The sequence below is a fragment of the Acanthisitta chloris genome, unplaced genomic scaffold (assembly GCF_000695815.1).
Source record: "Acanthisitta chloris isolate BGI_N310 unplaced genomic scaffold, ASM69581v1 scaffold22025, whole genome shotgun sequence".
NCBI lineage: Eukaryota > Metazoa > Chordata > Aves > Passeriformes > Acanthisittidae > Acanthisitta > Acanthisitta chloris.
Window position 1 is genome coordinate 27538 of NW_008673429.1, and position 26211 is coordinate 53748.

General features: G+C 38.4%; 1 protein-coding gene across 1 annotated transcript in view; it reads left to right on the top strand.

Annotated features, from left to right (window-relative positions):
• Positions 1–338: 338 nt before the first annotated feature.
• Positions 339–26211, top strand: part of SUSD5 (sushi domain containing 5) — a 40072-nt gene continuing 14199 nt past the window's right edge. The window contains exons 1-3 of the mRNA XM_009074971.1: positions 339–496; positions 8575–8752; positions 21624–21742. Coding sequence (XP_009073219.1) covers positions 403–496; positions 8575–8752; positions 21624–21742 — 391 coding nt within the window. The 5' untranslated portion in view covers positions 339–402. The remainder of the gene's footprint in view (positions 497–8574; positions 8753–21623; positions 21743–26211) is intronic.

Genomic DNA, 26211 nt, shown 5'->3' on the forward strand with positions numbered 1-26211 from the left:
TTGTCCTTTCCCCCCCTTTTCTCTCTCTCTTCTGGCTTTTACGTTTCTTCCACCATGATCCATTAGGTATTTACTGACAGGATAATGCGACTTTTCACACCGGCTCTCTGCGTGCACAGCCCTGCAGGCTGGATAAAGCCTCTCCCCAACCCCAGCTGGCTGGACATCTCTCCCCCACCTTCCCCTCCCCTTCACACTAGCCAAGCCAAGGATTCCTCTCTCCCTCCCTCTTTCTTTTTCCACCCCTCCCGCCTTCAGTGCAAACCCAAGACACAGGATCCTGCCGAAGGAAAGTGCTTCTTGAAATCATCACCGCAGACCCTGCTGCGAAAGTGCAGAGGAGGAGAGAGAAAAAGCCTCGGCAGCCAACCTCCTGCGGCTGAAGGCTTTGCAAGCAGGGCAATGGCTCCAGGCTCTCAGAGATTCTCTCTCACCTTTCTCCAGGGCATGGGATCTGTCTTCTTCATCCTTCAGATCATCTCTGTTCAGGCTGACGGTGAGTCTCCCATTTAGTTTGGGTTGGGTTGCTATAGCTGGAATGAGAGTGTATGTTGAAATGTGTTATTGAAAAAAAAACCCAACAACTTTTTTTTTTCTTAATAAGAAACTTAAATACACGCCCCAGTTTGGGTTAAGAAACTTCTGATTCAGAGGTTTTTGAGACTTTACAAATATCCTGGGGTTAAGCAGAGAAAGGAAATAAGATCCCAAAAGGCTAAGATTATTTTATTACAACAAAATGACAGGACAGTGAACTTTTCCAGAGGGAATAAGAATTATAAAACAAAGCCAGAACGCAAATAAGAAGACTCAGCTATGTTTTAGGAGAGGTCTCCTTATAATTAAAAGTTTCTTTTCTCCAAAGAGCTTCTCCATCTGCCCACTTCAGATGCCCCCAGTGACAATTTGTACAGGCAGGTATTTGAGGAAGGGAGCACAAGAAGTGAAAGACTTTCATAGCCTTTTCTGTTCAGTGCCACACACGCTGAAGATGACTGCTCACCTTTCTGCACATGAGCTTCGTCTGAACTTCACTGCCAAGGGATGTGATCAGGACATGAATTTGGCTGAAGCACCAGCTACCAGTTACTCTGAAATGGGACTTTTTATTTGCTGATGGTAATCCTGAATAGCTGCATCCCTTGGAGGTTTCCAGTAGCCTGCCCATTTAATGATACAGCCTGTGATAATGATGACCAATTCGCTGTAGCAAAAATGCAATTTATTTTTGAAACGACTGTGTCTTTTCCTGGGAGAGCAATGCTGAATGGCCACATTTTTTCACTTTCACAGCTGTGATAGATTTGTGCCTGATCTCGGGATTTTTTTATTTCAATACATGACTCCCTTACCACTGATGTTTGCTGCATTATTCCAGATAACAGATCTTAAACATTCTAGGCAATAAACCCCTCTTCTTCTTTGTTCTCAGAGTATTTTTCCTGTTTAACTTAAATTCATTTCAGCTGATGACAAAGTATGGCAAAGGAAAGGGAGAAAATTAATCTTGTGTGTATGTTTCTACCACTTTGTGTAAAATACCATTTATACAACAGAGCACTCTCTTGTAAACTTGAAGAAAATTGCTTTTCATTAACCATAAAGGAAAAGAAGTGTGTCAGGCAACTGCACTGTGTTGCAATAGGCAAAACTGAGATTCTGATTTTAGGAAATACTCCTTCCCTAGCAAAATGCCTCTGAAATGAGGGACGGGGGGTGAAAGAGATACCCGTGAAAGAGGATTCTCCACACAACTTAAGAAAAGGAAACAGAGCAGAAATCATAATTTCCTTTGCTAAGAATTCTTCACCTGAAGAATCCCCTTGTTTTTTTCAAGAGCACCTTCCAATTTTTATTATTTCTATAGAATCAATGTTCTCTTCTTGATTCCTGAACAGTCATTCTCTAAAAGAGAAAGGAAAAAAATTTTGTCATCATTTTAAGGCAGAGTTCATCACAGATTTTAATTATCATTCAACAGTTTGTCAACTTTACTTTGCGCATGGTCAAGCATTTGTAAGAATGAAAGAGCAGAATATCAGAAGTACTTTACAGTTGTCGAGCATTATTATAATACTGTAGTTTCCTTTTTTTTGTTAACTTCTAAGTGGCTTTGTGAAAAATGTGTAAGTCCACTATTAACTTGTTCTTCAGTGGCTTTTCCTAGTATTAATATTCAAGCAAACAACTGTAACACTGTCCTAAAAACCATCTAGGTTATTGTACATTAAAACAGAAGAAAGTACTGTATGTGAACTTTAAAATTTACCACTATGTATTAAGAAGATCTGAGAGTATGAAACACGATTAATACTTTCTGTTATAACAGATTCTAGCCTGATCCAGACAGAAGCCCCCTTTGTATTTGTTAAGTTGCAGGTGAAAATACAATTGTGCCAGTCTCTAATAAGTGCAAATGCCACCTAAGTGCCAAAGGACCGTTCTGGGTGACACATATGTGTTTGTGTATTTGTTATTTTTAACTAGAAGTAACTGACTGTTTTACAAACCTCTGAAGGGATTTTGAGGTCGCCTAGTAAAAACCCTGTGAAATTCAGACTGGCCCCTGTTACAGTCAAACCTCTGAAACTGCTTACAATATATTTCCCTAAGGAAGACTTTCACTTTATTATCTCACATACAAATAATGACAGAGAGCAGGCAATAAAAATGGAGGCTGTCGAGGTCTGGTGAAGGTGTAAAACCTTGAAGCTTAACTGAGCTTTTTTGACCAGTATTTACCACAGCACATATTGCCATAGCACAGGTAAACTCCAGAAAGACCAAGGTAAATGCTGAAATAAAAGATAGCTTTGTTTTGCTTTGCAGCTGTTTTTCACTATCGAAATGTGCTTGCTCATAGATGTTCAGGTCTGGATGAGATGGACAGAAGGTTCCTCCAGAGCCTGTTCCTGCTCTGACATACCCTGTTGTGCCACTACTGTTGGTGCCATTACTGGGGAATAATATGGGTTACTGTGGCAGTTCTCGATAATAGCAGTGCAAATTCAGGGTTTTAAAATTTCTTTAGATTTGCACTGGAATAGAATAACAAGAATGTGACTTTCTGCATCCTGCACAAGAGTTGCCTTTGGTTTTTGGTTTTGGGGATTTTTTTCTCCCTGTTTACTCTTTCCATGGCTGCTAAAGTATCCACATGTATGAACCATGGTTTTCTGCAGAGTACTTGCTCTGAGACAGAGCATGTCAGGAGATGGTGATTGCTATTCATCTGCCATACTAAGACACTCCTGAATTGAAGTAATGTGCTCATTTCAGAACTTTACTAGTTGTTCCAAAGTGGAATTGGTCTGTTGGCTAAATTTGGATTGCATGAAAGACCTATTGGTCAAGCCAGTCATCTGGTACTGTCCATGCACAGTGACTGCAGAGGTTGCATGTGGAAGGATCTGGAATCCAGAAAGCTAGGCATAAGTAGGTGAGGATCTGGGATACATACTTCTGGCCTAGAAACTGTTACTACTACTGTAGTCTTTCCTTTGGCTTGTTTTGCATCGGTTTTTTTAAATCAAGGAAAAAATGTATGCTTTTTCTCTTCTGCTCTCTCTAGATGCTCACATTGGAGTAGCAGGTGTCTATGCATTTCAGGCTCCCACTTGCAATACAGCAGACATTCTTATATGTTCCAAAATTAAGTGTATAAACAATTCAAACTATTTGATCCTAAAGTGTGTAGTAAATTCAAAATTTAAGCTCAAACTGAATTTAGATGAGGAGGAACTCAAACATGACCTCTCAATTTTGCTATTTTTCTGATAATGTAATGTTTTAAGCAATTTGAATTGAATTCAAATTCAATTCGCTCTAGTTTCTTGCAGAAATAAACACCACATTTGTGAACACGAAGCAGAACTGATAATTACACAATTCTCTGTCTTCAGTTGTAGAGTTTTACTGAATTCTCTACCTTTGCTGTTACAATCAAGGCCACTGTTACACACAGCCGTAGACATGGAAATCAAATTGCTCTTGAAGTACAGAAGTGACCTTTCCTTCTCTTCTACCTAAATTTTAACATTCAAGAAAAAATAAATTAGAGTCCACATTTGCACATCTTTCACCATATTTATTTTGTTGAAACTGATTAGTTTTTATCCTTTGAACTGGTAAGTGTGATGTCATGAGATCAGCACACTGGTGTGCCTTTTAAAGTGCCTTCATTTTATATTGTTTGTGAGACACATTTTTACTTCTAAGTATATTTGGCTATGCAATTTTATGGGTTTTTTTCAAGCATGATGCAAATCCTTCTGAAGACATGGAGAGCTTTGAACTCATTTCAGTGGGCTTTAAGCTGTGCCTATACACCTCAGAAGAACTTCTTGTTGTATCTGTTACTATAATAGAAGCAATTAGTCAAATTCTATCTTCCTGATAACCAAGAGAATTCTGCTAAATCCACTGACATTCCACAAAAATGCAAAGAAACAGGTTTTGGGCTGGTTTTATTTTTGAGGAGTGCTTTTTCTCTGCTTCCATATATCTGATTGTAGACATCTCTTCAGTCTTGAAAGTATAATAAAGTCCAGTTGTCAGAAGCTGAGTTTAGCAAAATTCAAAACTGGAATTAAGGTGGAGTGACAGTAATGAACCATTGGAATAGTTTACTATAAAGTGTTCTGTAAATTCTCCTTTACTTGGAGGCATTGAATCATGACTGGATGCATTTTGAAAAGACATGCTCTAGTTCAACTATGAATTTTTTGGACTTGATGGTGGAATTACTGGGGGAAATCTACAGTGTAGTTATGCAGGAATTAAACAAGGTGGTAAAAATGTATCCTAGAAGCCCTGAGATCTGTGCTTCTATGGGTATGTTTTCAACCAGAATATACTGGGATACCCTTAACCAAAATCTATATTCATCTGTTGCTTGTTTACAAAGTTTTAGTGCCAAAACATAATTAAGATGCTATCAATATATCAAAATATAATCAATACTCTGTAATAATATTGATCAGATAATGGTAGAGGCTAGTGGTATGATATAGGCTAGTTGTTAAAGAAAGAATCTCTTTGGTTTCAAGTGAGAATTTTTCTTCAGAACTATGAATCCAGCTGATAATTAACAGTTGGAAGAATTATGTATTATTATTTATTTCTCATCACTGAAGTTTAAAACTTTTGCACTGGTTTCTAGCGGGAATCTGAAGGAGACTTACTGTGACAAGGATATTTTTCATTCTGAACCTGCTAAACTCAACATGTGCAAGTAGCCTCTTGAGTAATACTGCTTTGCATAGATTTTTGGCTTGATCTTGAAACCAAAGGGACTTGCTGTGTTTAGAAAGGCTTCAGAAAAGTATGCAGAGTTTTGGTAACAAATTTCCACCCCACTTGTGAGGGTGGAAGCATTATAGGAGACAAATGTTACGAGGCAGAAATAAAGGAAGATAGTTGGGAGGGAGCTCAAACATGGTGGCTGTTCAAGGGTACCACAACTAAAGACATAAAACATTCTTCATGTAGACATGATCCTTCATTCTGTGTCTTATGGAAATATATAGCAGTCTCATATTTAAAACAGAACAACATGTCTTGATACTATTGAGAGAAAATGGATTTCAACTACCACAATACAAAAAAGGAGTGTAATGTCATCAAATATGAGACAAACCTTTTCTAAGAACACTTTCATTACGACTAGTAGTGATAAAAATGTTACAAATAATTAATCAGTACCCTTAGATCTCCAGCTTGAAAATTATACCACTTTTGTGATAAAAACTGAGAAAAATTCAATACATCAATATCTCAAGTGTGTCAGCCGTGTCACTGTAAGGTGCAGTATTCAATTTCAGCATGGCAGTCTTATTTATTTCAGAGAATTTCCTGGTTTGATGTTCTTTTGTATTTTTCCTATTTCTGTGCTAGCATGTCTCCTGTATTTTTTTCCTGTAAATGCCCCTCAGTATTGTAACAGAGCTCAGGATACTGGGGATTCAGCTATTGCATTGGTCAAGCATCTGATAAATGAACCTCACTTGCTAGTACATTTTCTAAGTAAGAAACTAGGCAAAACCAGAGGGCATAACTCGAAAACTAGGCAGATAGCCAGAGAGCTTCTAAAACATTGGAGAAAACTCCCAGATTGATCTCATAAGCAGGTGAGCCTTCTTTATCCCATTCTGGCTAACCAGAATTTCCTATAAAGCAGTTCACTGTAATTTTTCCCAACCAGTAAGTCCTTCCTAACTCACCATAAAATCCACTTGTCTGGATAATTTGAACATCCCTGATACCTTTTCAGAGGACAAGACTCTGTTTTGAATCAGCATTTTCATAGGTTCTAGTAAAATGTTAGTGTTATCTCAAGTACCGGTACATAGCAGTAGTTAAGAAAGTTGTCAACTTCTGTCTTAGCTAGTTAAACTCCTCCAGAAATTTTGTTGTTGCTTACTGGTAAAAAGGCTAAATTATTGACTTGATTTCTTCTAATTATATCTAGATGGAACTCAGTCCTTAATGATTTTCCTTTCTTTAAGTCTTCTAACTGATATACTAATAGCTGGAAAATACTACTGTCATGTCAAATTCACTTTTATGACTTGTCAGATGCTACACAAACTTGCCCTATGTGTCTTTGATGATGCACCTCAATCCTGACAGTCAAATGGTGAAATGTAGAAGGGGAACAAGTTTTTATTTGGGACAAAGCCTCAGTAAATCATTACGCTTAATCCCTGCTTTCCTTTAGGAATGAAAGTTGTTCTGCAACTTAAGAATGGTTGTTTAAACCCGTCATCTTTCTGCTTATACTATCTCTCCCTAGGCCATACATACTTCACTATGTCTCTTCATGGCTTTGGAAACAGGACCTACATTAGGGTCATGTGTGTTATTTGGGACATTTTACAAAGAATCTTGATGTTTGTGTACTTAGGAATGTAGGGGGTCACTTCTTTCACTACTTTGTGTAAATTCCTCTTTCTAATTACAGTTCATGATACTGATTACAGTTGAGAACCAAGAGACAGTATAATCTAGTGGTTAGGACACTGATCTGTGCTTCTGGTTGCATTCCTTGGTCAACTACTGTTAACTGCCTGAAAAAAATCACTCCGGGTACTCTATATTTTTTGTTCCTTCTCATAGCTGCTTGTTCTGCTTATTTAAATTACCATCTGCCCAAGTTAAGATTACTTCTTACTGTGCACATGTAGAATTCTCACCAAAGTAGGATCTCCATTGGGACCCATCTGCGCTTGCTAGCTAATGTAAACACAAATGATGTGTACTTGAAAGAAACTTTACATTTTTTGGTGTAAGGACTGTGATTCTTCCAGTGAGTTCCACTTTGCACAGTTGAGAACAGACAGATCTATCCTCTATCAGTTCCTTGCATTTAGGATTAGAATCAAATTTATCAATTTGTTGAAATAATAAGGGATGCAGGTGGCACCTGGTACAGAATCAGGTTGAATCAGCCTGGAGGTGTCCTAATACTAGTCAATATAACCTATGAGTGTGAAGCTAGCTACATAGCGAACACTCAGTATGTGCTGGAAGCTATGCATTCATATAATCACTCCCACTAATCTACCTTGAAAATAAGACATAAATATAAGTGTTTCTAGGCATTTACAGAATGAACAGTGCTTAAAAGTTGTCTTCCTGCACCTGCAAGCAAACTCAATCTGTACCTTTGAAATTTAGAAGATATTCTGAGGAAATGTTCTCATCAGAAAGAAGATAGTTATGGCAACTTAACTGTCAGCACTGTAAACTGTCTCATTGTTTGTTTCTTTTTCTGGAGACATCCAGGTAATACATTTATTCCACAACCCAGTAACTTCTCAAGCTTCATTGCCAAAAACCCAACCGCCCTGTTCCCAGTTGCCAAACCCTCTAACTTTCACCCTTACAGCTTTCACAGTATTAGATAAAGTAAAATAAACTGAACTGAAAAAAAAATACCACAAAAATTGTTATACTCATGCTCATTCAAAAAGAAGAGCCTTCCATTAAGAAAAAAACTTTGTCTTTCCAAAAAGATGGGTTAATAAAGTGGTTTGCCTTTAGACATAAGTTGTCATAGAATGGCATAATTTTGATTTTAGAGAATAAGTATAAATCTCTTTCTGACATGGAAGACTGGGTTGCAATAGTGGCTTTTAGCTATGTGCTTACTTTATAGATGTAATTGTTATAAAAGTAACTATAAAATGTTTAGCAATGAATTCCAGTGTTAGTAGCCTACAGAAGATGTTCTGACTTTGACTATATATGTGCATCTGAGAGAGTGTCATGGTTTCTCTCTCCAGATCTTAAGCATAGACCTAGAGATGCAAGACAAGCTTCTCCTATGAGCTAGGAATGACTAGGGGCTTAGCCATACTTGCTTTTCTGTTGGTGAACAGAACTAAAAGAAAAGCTAACACATAGATACTCATAGTCTTGATAAAATTACCCATTCTGAAAAGCAGGTTGCCCATTAAAATAAACTTGGTAAAAGTATGAAGACTTTATTTGGTGATAATTTGCAATATTTCTGTTGAATATGCATTGAGTACAATTCCATGACGAGTGACATGTCCTTTCTTGATGTTGCAGGGAAAGTGTTTGCACTTGAGTCCAAGAACAACTCTCAGGGTCTGGATTTAGCTGAAGCTGAGAAAGCTTGTGTTGACCTGAGTGCTCGCTTAGCAACTGCAGAAGAACTGAAAAGGGCTGTTCTAGACTGTTCTTTTGCTGGCTGCACCACAGGATGGCTTGCTAGTGGCTCCACTGGGTAAGGATAACATCATAACACTTTCTGAGAAGTTATCTAGCACGTTTTCCTGCTTGACTAAGAATATTACTGAAAAACACCAGCCACAATTCAAGCACCGTGACATATAGATAAATATGCCACTCTCCCCTCAGAATTCCATTTTTACTGCTAATATTACAGCTACACAAATATTCATCAGTCTCAGATTACATATTTAACAGATATGAAGCAATTCCCTCTTCCTCTTTCCTTCTGAATTACATCATTGTGATTCCTTTTCACCTGGACTGTAGCAGGGTGCTGAGCACTGAAGAAGCTTGCAGGCTGAGGACACAGTGCTGGTGTGAGTGCTCCCACAGACTGTTATTCTCCACTCTGTAAGAAGCTCAGCAAACTGAACTTCTTGCGGGAGACACGTGTCTGTCTTAGGAATTGATGCGTGCGTGAACAGACAACAGGCATGTTCCAATAAGCATAGCTTTAGATGCACTCAGATATGATAACACACACGTGTTAGAGAGTTTGTTGAGAAAGCTCACCAGGCAAGTGATATTGTCCCTCAGTGTGTCTGAGGCAGCTCAGGTGACTCGACATGGCATTTGGCTAAGCTTTGCCTTGCATTACATATAGTGCTGCAAGATGTGCTGGCCTGGCAGCCTCTCCATGAAGCATTGTTGCTTGTGTAGGGGCATTTTAGGCAGGAATGTAAAAGTGTCCTGTGGTGAAAATCAATTCCCTCTGTTGATCATAGTTTCATGAGACTAAAGTCAGCCTTTATGAGTCCCAATTACTTCCAGTGAAAAAATCTAAGATTTTGAGAACATATGTCCACATAGGTGCAGCTGTGTGCCAGAAGCAGTACAGCCCTGCCACATTGCCACTGCTGTGGCTGATGAGGGTTTCCCAAACTCAACCTGTCTCAGACTCATTCCAGTCTTGCACTGGACTGGCTATAAGCCACTGTAATGGGCCAAGCACCTACATCCCAACTGCCCAGTCTCTTCCAAATTAAAAATCTTCACAGCATGCCTCAGGAACAGGGAGACAGGCTTCATATTTGACAAAGAGATCAAATCACAGAAAATTCAATTTAAGAAAAAGCCAAACGGAGGAGCTGCAAGTTGGTATGAATGTCTCATGGCTCTGAAGCTGGGACCATACAGAACTTTTCCAGAAGAGGTATATCTAATCTATTGTCCATGTGCTATGGTGATAAACTTTTGTTTTATTAAGATACTATTTCGAAGTTCCCAAACTTTAATGTATTATTGGATTTTGTGGCAGTTATCAATTATTTAAATAAACATTGGTGTTTCTGTATTTTTAGTGATAGTTTCCAAAGGACAGAAAATCGCTACTATTAATGAAAGATGATATTTAAACAATTTCAGGCCAAAGCAACTATTCTCAGTGAAAAACATTTTGAATATTTATTTGTATGTACTTTTGGTCATTAAAAAAAATCCAGAAATGTCTCAGGGTATAAGACAGTGATCTAAACAATTAAAGTTTTTTTCCTAAACCAGTTGCTGAGATGTCATGCATGATGAGGGGCCAGGAAAACTATCCACCTGTAAGAAGTGCATGGCAAAGTTGTACAGGGGGTCTTTTACAACCTCTGTATTATGGAAGTAAAAAATGATGATGGGTAGGAGAAGAAACTGTCTCTTTTTTATCTGAGCAATACCACTAGTTAGTCCAGTGAGATCCTCAATTAGTTACTGCTAGCACTGGAGCTACAAAGCTATTAATAAACCAGCTGTGGACCTATCCCTGAATATCTTCAATATAAAAACTGTGTACAGTGATAATCCTGTACACAACACACCATAAGGATGTGAGAATGTACACATCATCATAGTGATGGGAAGGAAAGAAAGATTTTTCATCCCTTCTAACTTGCCATGCTCCATTCCTCCAGGACACCTGTCCTTAATTATGGAAGTCTCTAAGCTGTTTATCAGAGACAACACTGTGGGGGCACATCAGCACACCATTACTGTGCAGTCACCACATCTGACCTTCACTGGAGAGCCTCACCAGAGAGAAAAGTTCTTTGGAGCTGGAATTTTATACTCTGGGGCTATTTTATCCATGGCTGGGCAAGCACCAGAATGTATGTTACTTGGTTCACTGAACTGGATATTTTTGACTCTGGGGGAAAATAGAAAATGTATAATGCCTAAAAAGGCTATACTGGTTTCACTGTTAGTTAATGCAGCTCTGGAGAAAGAAATGAGCAGATGAGTGCAAAGTATGCAAATAGGACAAAGTTGTTCAATTTGGACAAGTTCATGTTGAATACAAAGATTTACCGAGGGATTTAGATGAACTGGCTAAATGATGCTAAATGGAGTTCAATGATACGTGCAGGAGAAACGTGCAATGTACTTGAAAATATCTCTACAGGGTTCTGATTTACCTCTGTCAGTCCAGGAAAGATATGAGGACTTTGTGCTATGGACAGCACAAAGAAAACCTCTGTCAGACTGCAGCTGTAGTAAAAACAGACAAGCAAACAAACAAGCAAACAAAGAAGTTGCTAGAGTGTTTATGGAATGGGATGGAGAGAATGCAAAAGAAACACATACACATAGGTCAGTGTAACAGCCTCCTTTAGAATGCTATATGAATTGTTACTGTTACTAAAAGAGTCTCCAAAAAGGGCTTAAGAATGACTAAAGGAATGGAAAAGCTATTAAGAAGGGACTCAAAGTATTTTACTGAATTAGTTATTTAGTTATAAAAATTTACCTATTCGATACTTTGGGCATTTATTTGATAATGGAAACATGACAGGAAGGATAGAGGATAGCTGGCACACAGAAAAACCTCAACCCACACTCAACTGATTTAACACAGAGGGAGGAAAGCAGGCTTCACAGCAGGCCCAGAGGTTGGAGAAGTAGGGGAAATTATTTCCAAAATGAAGGACTTTTTGCTGAGCACACCTTGTGTTATTTGTCTTGGTGGACCTCCACATCATTGAATGAGAAGTGGCTTCCCCACATTTGCAAGGTCCAAAATCGTTTAGGACTTCATAGGCTGGATCTAAAACCTTGAAATCCTCCCAGCACCTGACTGGAATCCAGTGCAGATCACAGAGCTTTAGTCTAATATTCTCTGATATTCTTTTGGACTGTGTACATCAGAAAAGAGATGAATAGGATGGAACGTGATAAAAGAAGTTCCTAATTTCAGGAAGAATGAAGTTTGGTTTATTTAGTTGGTGTCTGGAAAGTATCCCAATCTTTCCCCTGAGGAAAAATGGATTAGACATCGGCAGTAGAAGTAAGCACAAACAAATTATGTGAGTGGTCTCATTACAGTGTTGCAGATTTTCTGACATACTTCAGGCCTCTTTTTACCACTTAGACTTAAAACTGCACAGGAGCTCTAGCAGACATGTAAAGACTTTTTCACCTCTAGATCCATTTCCCAGGTTTTGCCCAAGGCATTGATTTTTTTCACTTCTGATGGCTATTTTATGCTTTTAGTGAATAATTTTAATCCCACTCTTGTAAATATATCCATCACTGTTGGCTGTTTTATCCTTATTATTATTTCTACAGTCAAGTAAACGCCTGGAAACCAGTGGGAGTTTCTCCTGTTATTACTGGGGCGCATCACTGAGTCAGTGTGAGTTTGTTCATATTGCCTGTGCTCTGGGCCACACCTCTTATATGGGCAAAGAGGAGAATTCGGTCTAAACAAGCCCAATCTGGGTGACTCTCAAATTTCTAATGACTCATATGTAAATACAGATCCATATGTAAGTATGCAAAGTTTATGAAATTATAATGGAACATCTGTTGGCCTGTGGCCACCCAGCTCATTCCAAGCTACTTCTTACTGACCCACTGCAGGGACTGTTGCCCTCTCAGTTGTGCAGGTAGATGTGCTCATCTCTTGCCTATTTTAAGCCAAAAGTAAACAGGGTGGGCCACCAGCTACATTAGGGTGTTAAAAACATTGTTCTGCAGAGAGTAATGCTGGTGAAAGAAGACACCAGTCTGCTCGTGGAGATGCTTGTGTTGCATTCTCTTTTCCGCTTCAGTCCCTGCAAACTGGGCTAGCCCAAGCAGCAGGTCTTGACAAATATGATTCATTTCAACTGATGCAGGATGGAAATTGTTTAAACAAATAGATCCCTGCCAGCAAATCCAAAGACACAATAAACTGGGTGGTTTTGTGGTTTGAGCAGCCTGAGACAGAACCGCTTTCACAGGCATAAGGGAATGTTTTTGTCTTCCACTTTCAGTTGTTTGGACCAACCCAATTCAGAGTTTAGGGCTCTTTGCACAAACAAGTCACTGGCAGGTCCAAGGGCCTGGGAACTTTTCAAGAAGAGCCACTGAAAAGTAGATAGGGATGATTTCTTCCAGCAGCACAGAAGTAAGACATTCACAAGTCAGTCCTGACATGTGTAACTTACAAAGCATTACACATTGTTGCATTTCAGGAAATGAAATGTCGTTAGGCAAGTCTCATTTGTCAGATGAGCCCTAATAGCTATTTATACTAAAAATGACACTCTTATGACTTACTTGCATGTCAGACAAGTGAGTCAGTAAAACCATCAAGTGATCTGCCAGAATATAAATGAAAAAAAGGTGGCAGAGTTCTCTGAAAGGCTCTCACTGCTATCTTTTGAATTCAGATACTAAACTGGAAAACCTTGTGTCAAGTCTTTCAGCAGCAAGCAGTATGTCCTGCAGGGTCTTACATTATTTTCTGAGATTTTTGAAATTTGGAAAGTGAACATGACACAATTGGTCTTATGGTTAAGCCTGTGCACAGAATATTAGAAAGCATGTTTAACAATTTCAGAAATTGTTAAACATCCTTGACAGCTTGTATTAACATATTCATAGCAAATTTACTCATTTCCATCACTTTTCTAGGACTGAAAAGCTGAAACTGTCCTATTCCCTATCCCCTTCCTTATTTGTCTACAAAAGGATGAAGCCTTCTATAATGGCTTTGAAGCTCTGCATAGAATTTCTGATCTATGATAGACCTTCTGCAGAGCTGTCAACCTGTTACTTTGCATGAAATTACTCTGAGCTGGTTCCTCCTCAGTCCCTGGAGGATTTATTTCAGAGGGGATAACTCTGGAGTGAGCAAGCACAGTCAGCTAGAATAAGCTTTGCTGTGGGAATCAGAAGACTGGGGTTCTTTCCTTGGCTGATCACAGGCCACATGTTTGCTGCTAGGAAAATTACTTCATCTCTATTTTTCCTTCCTTTTGTTAGCTCTTTGGGTTTTGCACTGACTCCTGTTGAATGCTTCTACAGTGTCAAACACAACAGAGCCCTCGCTGCAGATGACACCAGTGGGAAATGTAATCATAAGACTCTGAAATGGCATTTCACAAGTCTACATACTTCTTTTTCTCCCTACTTCACAGGACTTGCCCAGCACCTGACAGTAGGGTAATAACAGCACGTTTCTTAGTAAAGAAAAAATCAGTATCCAAAGGAATGAAATAAAGGGTCAAGTGCTAACTCTTGTCAGCCTGTGAGTATAAACCCTTGGACTTGTGGGTCCCTTGAAATTCATCCAAGTGTGCATGCTAAAACAGGCCCACTTGCTTATTTGCAGAGAAGCAGTCCTGGTGATACATCAGTTTGGCAAGCTCCCTGTTTTATTTCAAGGCTGTGCTCTGCTGCCTGATGGTAATGCATGTGATTTTGCTCTGAGACATGTGCTTGAGGCAGGTCAAGTAATTCCCTTCAAGAGAAAAATCCAGACATATCTGACAGGACATGGTCCAATTCAAGATGCTAAAGTTGCTTATGAAATTCTCTGAGGAGGTCTTGCACTCTAAATGCCTTGGTGTCACAAATTCTAGTCCCACAGCTCACAGCTGGTGTCACGCTCTGCTAGAAGATGACTTTGTCTTCTCATTGTTTCTTGTCAATCATCCCAGAAAGTCTCATACAGCTTAAAACCAAAGTAATTGTGTTTCAGGAATTGGGATTTCTACATAACGTTCAGTCAAGAGTCAAATCTAGGGTATGGACTTGGCCAGTTTACTCCAAGGCACTTTACTACTGAACACTGAACTTTGCATCAGCTTTGGGTGGGGAGGAAGAAAATCTTTCCTTAGCACAACCTGGTCAGACAGCATGGGCAAAGTGTGATAGCCATGGTTCTTGTAAAACATACAGCCCAATAACTGAAGAATTTTTAAGAAATGTTTTACTTCTTGAGGAAAAGCATCATACAAAAGAAAACATATATTTTTGATGTATTTTCTAGGACAAGTCACCATCTGCTAAACTGTATCATCACTGTTATCAGAGTCACTATTTACTTAGATGTGACTTGCAATTTTAAATTGTATTTTTACTGGGAGTTTTTTACAACAAACTCTGAGGGATTTAGCAAAACTTTAGTAAACTTTGCCACAAAAGGTAGGGTCTGTTAGTGAAAATAGTTAATGCAAGAAGGTTAGAAATCATTCTTAAGACGAAGGAAAATCACAATATTGAATGGGAAGGTAATCCTTACTTTAGAGATGGAGTAATAGAAATGGGGTGTAATGCAACAGGATTGTGTGGAGACTAATAAGAATTTCTCCCTTAAACTAGCAGGGCAGCAGGAAGAGCTGGGTGTAGTCACAGAACATAGAATGGCAGTGAGCCTGTCATAAAAGAAAATAACTTACATAGAATTCGTGAGAAAAATAAATGCAGTCCTCCTAAAAGACATCCAGGAGAGTTTCCAGGAGAGGCAAGTACTGAAGGGCTTGAATGAGGCACCAGTGAGGCACCACCTGCAGTAGTGCAGTGTAATTCTTGGCATTCAAGCTCAGAAGGTCTGAGCTCAGACTAGGATTAATCCAAGAAAACACCTCTCTTATCAAAACTGATTAAAGGTGATCAGTTTGTTTAGCCAAGCAAAAAGAAGACAGAAAGTGGACATGCTTTCTCTTTGCAAATACCAGGATTTTAACTTGCCAGATAGTTCTAATGAGGTTGATTGTCTAATTTTTTTAAAAAAAAAAATCACATACTTTGCCCTTTTTTCACAGAGGATTGTCTAATTTAAAAAAAAAAAAAAATATCACATACTTTGCCCTTTTTTCACAGAATGTCTGTAATGCTTTGCTGTATCTGAAAGCCCTTTCTCTGAGAATTGAGCTTCTTTGTAAATCAATAGCATTCGGAAAATATTTTTGTATGTTTTAAACCCTTTGGTAACTAATCACTAACATCTGTTATGAAAGCCACAGATTAAACTGGAGCCTATAAAATGAAATTGGGTAAAACCAACTTACTTTCTAGTGGTGCTTGACACGTCTTTGAGCACCCAACTAGTCCAGGCCAGGAAGCAACACGATTCACCTTTACATACACTAAGAATGCTCAAATTATATGTAGAGTAAAATGGCTATATAAAAATCTTTCATACTAGGCTACAGTATGAAAATCTGCATGAATGGGCCATATTTATTTAATGAACAGAGGCCTTACTATTTCAGTAGTCATATGTACAATTTTAAGCACAAAAGGCTGCATTTTGGTGTATATTTTTAAGAATCTAAAGGATATTGGTTCTGCCCTGGTAAGACCTCCTTTTGACATTTCCAGTGGCAGTATTGCTGTTGGAATGTCTTCATGTCACACTTAGCAGCTGCTTTCTTTGGGTCACATCCAGCCAAAATTAGCCTCTATAGTTCCCAGTCAATGGACTTTCCAAAGCCCACCTGTGCTCCCCTTCATGACTTTTCAGGGAAATTTTCTTCCCTTTGGTAATCGTGAACATGTCATTTATATTTTATTCCTCATCAGAGCCAGCTTTGTAATTTGCAGTTTCCCAAACTGCAGAAGGGAAAGACTAAGAATAAAAATCCTCTAGTTTGGCTTCCATACTACTGATTTTTTTTTCTCTTACCTGGTTACTGAAACACAAACGGTAAAGCCGGCACATGAAAAAAAATTAGCACAAGATGTTAAAAATTTATCTTGACTAAAAAAAGTGATCAAGTTTTTAACTTCCTAATTAGGGAAAGGTTTGTTACAGTATGTCATGAAGAAGACTTTCACATTGCCTCAGCTAACACGTTGTTGATGATGTTCTGAGTTGAATATATTCATATACAAGTTCATACTACTATGAATAAATGTCATAAGACCATTCTGACTCTGTTCAGTGAATATATTGACTAAGATTACAAGATTTTTAATCAACTGGCAGATAAAGTAGTGACTACAAAAAATCCCCAGTCCCACCTACTGGTTTCTGTGCAGATGGATTACATTTTGTCACACAAACTCAGCTGTTAACTCTGTATGTTTTAACTGGGGCTTACTGAAAAATGTTAAAATATTACAAAATTGCCTTTAATTGTCTTAGAAAATAGAAGTAGCAATGGATAGTGCTATAAACAAAGTTAATATACATTTATTATGCATGCAATGTATGAAATTAGATATCATTAGTACAGTTTGCACATATAATTGTTATCTGTTTATTAATGCATATTATATAATGGCATATTATGGCATATTGTGAAATAAATACTATTCTTGCCAGCTTTTCTGCTATTTCCTACTTTGGACAAAGGAATTAGGAGAAGAGCACAATATACCAAGTACTCATTGGTTACATAATACCAAATACAAAAACTTAAGCAGTACAAGACTAAGCAGAAAGCTTCTGGGAAGTCACATTCATACCTTATTGTGCTGCATATTAGATTTTCTCCTTGTGTGCACATGATAACTGCAATATCTGAGTCATGGCACAGGAGAACAATGATCAGCTTAGCAACCTCTGATCTTTTCTTTGAGGTAGTTACAGAGGAAGGACTGTTAGTTCTTTTAAGTTGGATGAATTGTATTGCACAGCAGGAACTCAGCTGAGGTTCAACACATTGCAGAGTCTCTGGTCTCTTGTATTCTCTCCTGAGAGGAGAAGAGGCATCATGAAACAGGTTGTCCTAGGCTGGGTAGCAGTAGACTGAGAAGATTCTCAGTAGTTTGCCAAGGAAACAAAGAGACCCCATCAGGCACTTTCCCATTTTCCACTGGAGAATAGGGACTGTTGTCAACACCACTAAACCCACTCCCTTCCAACTATATTTTTACCTTACTGGATAGAATGTGTTGCTTACATGGTCATAGTGATAGTATGTCTGATTGATTTTTATGCTGAGATTGTGAATTCACGGCTGTGTCAGACCAATTTTCAGGGGGTTGTGGACGTTTCAAGCAGATGTGTATCATAGACAATTATTATGGCTGATCTGCAGCCCGAAGTCAGCATCTTTCTTCTGAGCCTGTCTCTTCATAGGAGATCTCCACAGAAGGAAAAATGAAATTGAATCTATTTCTTAGCTACAAGGTACAAAACAATGGATTACCCTGCCCTGAGCATCAGATGATATTGCATGCTGCGTAATGAGCAAGCCTGCTTAAGGCCAATTAATACATGAAAGCAGCAATGAATAGTTCCCCACCTGACTGCATTCTTCTGAATGTACATGTAGGTGGATGTATCCCTTAGAAAAATGTCAAGTTTATGACATTTTCTAAGCCATGATGCATGCCTCAGTGCAATAATTCAAAATGGTAAAGAAACAAACTAGGCAGCAACACATTTCCACAATCTCTTTGCAGGGTGCTGGAAAGGTTAGGAAAACTAACTAGGTTTTTTGTTTCTTATTCCAGCATGGCAAGAATGCTTCTACTGAAGAGATTTTAAAACATGTTGAATTCTGAATTGATAGCCATTTTTCAGTCATGAGAAGTGTAACAATGTTAAAAGCATCAAACCATACCTTAGAGAATTGAGTCAAGAGTACCTATGTATTTAATCTAGATTAAAGCTAGTAAAGCTAAAGATTAAAAGCTAGTATTTTAGGATTTAGGGAAATATATACTCACCCTCAAGAGACTATTGTTGTGTATATTTAGTCATACCTGGAGCCCTACTGACTGCAAAGAGACTATTTCTATGCCAAGGGCATTGCAGGTTTGATCATTAAAGCCCTACTGCCTGCAAAGAGACTATTTTTACGCCAAGGGCATTGCAGGTTTGATCATTAGACCCATTAATGAGAAATGCTGAGCACACTTGAATCTCCTTTCAGGAGCAGTAATAACATCTTACTGAAGATGTTTAAATCTTGCAGGATTGAGATTGTGGTAGGAAACTACTGAAAGAGAAGGAGGGGATAGGAAAAATCAAACTGAAGGAAGGGAAGTTTAGGTTAGATATTAGAAAAAAGTTTTTTTTTAGTGTGAAGGTGGTGAGACATTGGAACAGGTTGCCCAGGGAAGTGGTAGCTGCCCCAACCCTGGCAGTGTTCAAGACCAGGATGGATAAGGACTTGAGCATCCTGGTCTAGTGAGGAGGTGACCCTGCCCATGGCAGGGGGGTTGGGACTAGATGATCTGTAAGGTTCATTCCAACCCTTAAATTCTATTATTCTATGATTCTATGAGATAAAATAGATTTTTTTCCCTTCTGTTTTTCAGAATTGTAGAATCGTAGAATCATTAAGGTTGGAAATGACCTCTAAGATCATTGAATCCTACCATTAACCCAACACTGTTTTGTGTGCACGACAAGATTTCTTTCATTTCAGGAGAATTTCATTAGAAAGTTTGCAGTTTTAATCCGCTCAATTTTAATAGGATAAAAATCCAAATTAGGGTCCTAAGTAGCAGATTAATAAGAATCTAGTCTGTTTTAGGAAAAAAAAAGAAATAAACAGGAAGAAAAAATTTTCAACTTGTAATTTGTTGTCCAATATTTGGAAAAAAAGTACTAAAAACTTGCTCTTTAAATACACAATCTTCCATGTCAGCCAAGTATCATTTTTTTGGTGATGACCTGATTACAGCAAGGTTCTGTCACCCACAGGTATCTTTTCAGTCTACTGAAGAACTGATAAATAAATTACAGTGCTTTGGGCAGAAGCAACATATATAAATACAGAAATTGGAATTAGAAATCAGAAAAGTCAATGTAAACTTTTCAAAATTTTCTTATTAAAATATAGAAAGGAATGTGGCCGAATTTTTTGAGACCAGAATTTTATGATGACAACAGCCTTCAAAACTGGGGTTTGGGGTTTATTTTGAGAGCCTGAAGCCTTCAGTACACAATTACAGACAAAAGGCACATTTTTTAACAGACTTACCAGTGTCTCTCTACGAGGTGTTGCAAGACATAAGTGATCCAAGGACCTAAGCAAGTGAGTAATTATTGGAAAGATTAAGGTTGGTAAGTCACTTTTTGAAGGGAGGCATAACTGTCTTACTCGCTTAGACCTTGCAAGACATTAGAAGACATACAGAAATTTTCTAATTGATGGCCTGATTCTCCCAGTCATCTGAACTCATTTTGGCATGTTAAGTCACTCTTGTCTAGATGCTTAATTAATGACATAGAGGACTCAGACTTTAAATGCATTAAATTCTAAGAGAACTTGATTTTAAACTTCTATTGACAACATTGTCCTTCAAGTGATCCCCAGAAAAATCAAGTGGAGTTTTCCTTAAAAAAAAAAAAAAATATTAGATTTAAAATCGTAAAGGGGCTTTCAGCAGGGAATGACATCATGTTGTTTTCCAGAGCAGAAGTGTGGTAGGAACCATTCTGGTACGTATGCGTGACCACCACCATATGGCTTGTTTCTTGTTGCTTTTGTTTGTTTAGATTAAAAGAACATTAAAGTTGCATATTTAACCACTCAAAAGCTAAGACGTGCCAGAATGAAGATGGCCTGTACAGTCATGATTCAGCCTATTTCTGTCAATCAATTGTTATATAGTATTTAAGTGCATGATCAAATACCATGTTTCTACTGGATCTTTTCCACCCTCAGCGAATGGTTTATTTTATTTTATTTTATTTTATTCCTCAAATTCAGTGCGGGACTAATGGCAAAATTAGTTCAACCATTGCACAATGCAAAGTGATACATTTCCTCTACTGGAAGGATTCTTCTGTGGAAAGCATTTTTGTCCTGCTTTTGCTAGAATAGCTGACTGTGCAATACTTCTACAAGCCTGCTGTCCGCAAAAAAATATAAACCCCACACAATTAATATCCAGCTGCAAAAATTTGGGCTGGATTCACTTTCCCAGCCTTCGTAGCTTTCAATGTAACAGTGAAACCAGTGTTTTCTACAACAAACTGTCTTCTAGTAGTTTTAAGTAGACAGTACTGCTGACAATTAGTAATCTTTTCCTTCATGTTCAGCATCTACAGAGCTGTAAAATCAAATATAGATTTAGTACCTTTGTTCAAGCCTATGAAGGGCAACAGGATGGATTAGGTACTGCTGAGCAGCAAACCAGAAGAAATGGAATTTACACAAAGATGTGAAATTGCTATTTAAAAAAACCCAAGCAATGGGTTTTCTTTCAAGAACCTAAGATGAATTTTATGAGCTTGTCTTTGCTAGCTTTTGAGCAGTTAAATATGCAATCTTAATGGTCCTTTAATGTAAAATGCTAATAATTTATCATCTCTCAGACCAAATCTTGAGTTTTTCTATTAATTTTTATCCATGTGCCATTGGTGGGACTATGCATTGCTGAAATGTGAGAGCAGAATATGGCCTTAAGTACTCTGGGACTAGATCTGCTATTTAGAATTATTACAGAATATAATAAGATAAATATTCTTTATTGCTTCCTATGCCTTGAAACTGATCTACAGCAAACATTTTTTTTCATTTCTTCTATTTCTCCCTTGGCTTTTTTTTTTAGTAGATCTTCCCCTACTAATACCTTATGTCCCAACTCTGAAACAGTTAAGCTGAGGCTAAAGGCTGACTCCCCCGATAAAAGATCTCCAAATTTCACCTGCTTGTACAACTCCAGAAGATTTCTGATTATCTTTTTCTTCTTCTTCTTTATTTTAGGACAATTATATGCAGAAAGACGGGCAGCAAACAGCAGAGCGTGAAAGCCATTGATGTTAAAATTGAAACCGGTCCCTTTGTGAATGACCAATATGATGCTTTTTGTGTAAAGGATGAAGGTCAGCACTGATATACTTCTGAAATAATGCACAGTCATTGCTGTCTTGCAACATTAAAAGTTTTACCTTCAATTTTCTACTGCTGAGCAGCAAGGAGGGAATGTTAAGGAATAAATCTTTATAGTAATAGCCTGCTAAGTGAGCCAACTGCTGCAAAGACATCGGTTGCAACAAATAAATTTCATTATCTTTTGTCTTTTCTGCAGTTTAGTGAGTTCAAACGGCACTACTGATCTGGCAGAACCTATTTTGGTGTCCACATAACATACTTAATGGAAAAGAGTATATGTGGCACCAGTATATCAGAGATGCCTGAAGCATCTCCCATACTCAGCACTGTAGCTGAATGTCACTTAGAAAGCTTCCAGCCACAAAATGCCATGCTGTTGCATATCTATCACTATGCTACATTGGTATGCAAATAACTTCATTGTCTCCATTTTAATTTTGATTGGAGATATATTTTTTTTTTTTAAAGAAGTGTAGACCAGCCCACTAGGGACTCCGGTACATCATGGATGATTCTAGAAACTAAATTATTTCCAATGTAAGTTGATGCTTTAACTTTTTGGTATTCAAATGCCAGAACCAACAAGCAAAGATGAATTCTGATGGCAAAAAGTAAATTGTTTCCGATAGGCAGGATTGTGTAAAGGAATTTGGGGACCCCTGAAACAGATTGTTGATGTCCACAGTGAGTTTTTGCATCTCATTTCCAAGAAAAGCAAGGGCAAGCAGATGGCATTTACTGAGAAACAGCAAGTTCACAACACAGGGGCGTTCTGATAAACAGTCAGTGGCAGCAGTGGGGATGAAAATATGGTTGAAGTGAAATATGACAGAGGTGATGCATGTTTGATGTGTACCAAGCCATTCTTAAAGGGCAGGTTTGACGACTCTCTCAAGCAACCCTTGTGATATCAGCTCTAGGCTTTGTGCTGCTGTGAGCAATGCTAGCTCTGTCACCCAGTTGCTAATGCTGTCACACAAGCACCTTTGTGCTTTCTGCCATGCTGCTCCTCACATATAGGAGCAGCTCCCTGTAAACATCTGCAGAACTCTCTCATTGTCTTCCCTCAAATCTCTCTTTTGTCATCATCCCCCCCTCGAGAAAAACCTTGCAGTGGGTGGGACAGCTGTGGGACACTGAAATCATTGCACTGGCCACTATTGTTCCATTGTGCCCTTGTGCTCCCCTGTCTCTCCCCACCTGCTCCATCTGAGCTTACACCCAGATGATGAACCTCAGAGAAGGAGCTGTGTTTACTTTTTGCATTTGATTACTGCTCACAGTAGAAGGGGCAGTAAAGATAACTAGACAAGGTTATGTTAGAAAGGAGTACTACGCAGGACTCAGAAACTGCATGGTTAAAACTTGAGGGAAATTAGGATTGTTTGCAAGAAGAAATGACTTGTTTCGCACAAGGCAGGGAATTTTCTGACGACAGAAGAGGCTGATCATCCCAATGCACTCAGCAAATAGTCCTGACAAACAGAAGCATTTCTGAATGACTATAAGGTTCCCTCTTCATTGAATATGTAAAAAGTATGGGATGCAGGGCCCATGTTTGAATAGAAAGTCTTAAGCAAGTTGTGTGGCAGAGCCTAGTCTATAGCTAGTACGGAAAGAGCAAAGTCCGGAAAGGAAATAGCCTTAACATGCAAGTGTAACACAGTAACACACAAGCCAGCACAGAGCTGTTGACTGATGAAAGAACATTCTACCCCTCAGGGATGCCACTTCCAGTTTTAGCAAATATCCAGTAAGAAGCAGCAACAGCAAACCCTGCACCACAGCTACAGACATAGTACATCTGTTCTGATGTTTTGCATTTGTGGCTAATAAGTACACATCTAAGTTAAGATTCATGAGTTGTTTCTTACTGGAAACGTCCTGAATATTTTTTTAATTTTGGAGAAGTGAACATCACTTTTAATCAATACGATTGCAATATAATACAGTAATACATTACTATTAAGTACAAAAGGCAAGTTGTTTTACCCTGCTGAAAGTGGTACATCTCAGGTTTCTTATACTGAGATGCATGTCCCCATACTAATTTCTTCCAGCCCTTTCATTTCTTCTATACCCACCCAACCAATAATCTGCAGCCCCATATAAAATTCCTGGTTCTTTCTTCACTATTTCTTACCTTCTCCCTCTACCCATCACCTCCCTGCTTTCAGGGCATTCCCATCTCCTTGCTGGACCCAGGAATGGCTGGCTGGGCAGGCAGTTGCTGTGCTGTGGCTGCCCTAGAGACATGAACATGCTAGTCCATCTGTCCCTATGCAATGTTGATCAGCAGGCCAGCACTGTCTGTTGGGTAAGACCCAAGTCCTACATGTCCCCATCCCAATGGAAAAGACGCCTGGCTTTGGCTCTTTCCTCATCTCAACAAAATGAGCAGTCAGCAGCTTTCCTTCTTTGTCAGGCTTGGCTGAGATGAGCCAAAGGCTCAGACAGACTGGTAGGTTGAAGATGGACAGAGGGAACAGTCACATCAGCCTTCTCTTCTTCAGAAACTAAGTTGATGATAGTAACTTTTCACAACTCTGTTTTCAGTTATTAAGATTCTTCAAAGTGCGCCTTGAACCACCATGAAACTACTGTCCTGTCTTAGGCTTTGATTTATAATTAATCTTTACTCACTTAACACTTAGCAAGCAAATGAGTTCAGTCAAATTGCTTAAGCATACACCTCAGCATGCCCCAGCAGTGGGGCAGCTGTCAGACTCTAGGAAGAGCTGTGGGTGTTCTTGCAGGATCAGGCTTTTACAAATAAAAATCCTGAAGGGAGCAAGATTTTTTGGTTTTGTTTCTGAACTGGATTTTGTTCTGTACACACAGAGGAATCACAGCAATCTTTGAGACTAAGAGTTATGTTTTACATGGAATTTGTACTAAGAATTCTGTTTGATAGGGAAGGATGTAGCTGTAATGCTTTATGAATGCTGTGAGTATAGCTGCAATTTTCACAGTACAGAGAAATATGTCTTCTGTATCAGCAAGATAACTCTGTACCACCTCAGGATCTGCTGAGATCAGAAAGTTTCTCTCTTAGCCCCAAGTGCTATGAAATACCTGAAAGTATATTAGATTCTGCCTATTCTGAAAATGCAGTATCACACTCAAGTCAGTTCTGGCATGCAGAGTGTGTGTTTATTCTCTACCAAATCTCATAAGAAAATGCCTCAAAGTATAAAATAGATAAAGCAAGAAAACTAGAAAGTTGGAATTTTTCCTGGCTGTCTAATTTTCTTTGTGTAATACCATACACCATTCAATTTCATATGCATATAATTCTCTTGGTTTTCTTTCTTATCTTTATTTTTTTAGTGCAGTAAAGATCTTTGTCAATAGCTCCCGGGTTTTACTGGTTCTTTCTAGCAGTGACCCACTGATATTTACAGGCAACAAGTAAGATCTCTGTTCCATAAGGCTTTGATTTGCTGCCACCACAGGAAAACTAAACAGGCAGCAACTTTTAGTAGTGTACAGCATAAATGCAAATCAAACTTTGTTAAACATGACTGCTGGCTCCAGATATCCATCGAAGCTTGATGGCTTATGTACATATTTCAGCAGTGAGAAAAAAAAGAAATTAATGTGTTCTTCACAGCAAATATATTAAGTGTATTTTACAAGAGCAACCAAACTGCAGTTTGCTTGTGTAATATTTGAAATATTTCTTTGTGTTTGTCATGCTTTGCTGTGGATATAAATTTTTTCAGTTTTTAAAGCACTACAGTTTTCTTTCTCAGAGCTTTGCATATAGTGACAGTGAATTCCAGCTACCTGGTGATATCATTTAAACTACTAAAGCCTTAAAAGCCCTATCTGGTGTCAGAGGTATTGGCACCCTAACACTGGTGTCTTACAAGCACCACTTACATTGGTTATGATTGAGTTTTGGTTCTTTGTACTCTATTTGTACTCAGTACTTCTATCCAAAAAGAAAAATTCCATATACTTTAGGGTATCTGCAATCAAGAAGAAAAACAAACATCCTCACTCATCTCTTTGACAGGGCTGACCGTTAAGGGTTGTGTTTTCTAATTTCTTAATGATGAGATGACATCCTATGAATTCCAGTGGTCTCCCTGGAAAAACTCTGCTGAATTGGGCAGTTGTAACAGGGGATGTTTTATGTCAAAGCGGATGTTTCATGTCAGCTTGCAGAGCATGGTACATAGTTAAAGTAGAAATTGTAGATAATCATACTGCAGTAAATTTGCAGCTCTGCCAGGTGATATGGAATCTGAAATCTGCATCTTCTTGTGTTTGGTTTTTTTTTTGCATTGATCTTAGACTGCCCTTTCTGTAGACAGTAGTTTATTAAGATATCTCAAAAATATCTGTACAAACTAATGGGATGCTTGTATTTAAAATCAAGAAGATGCTTCTGGAGGAATATGGATTGGGGAGAAGAGGTGCTGTGTTCTGAAAGTGACATGTGTCAACTCTT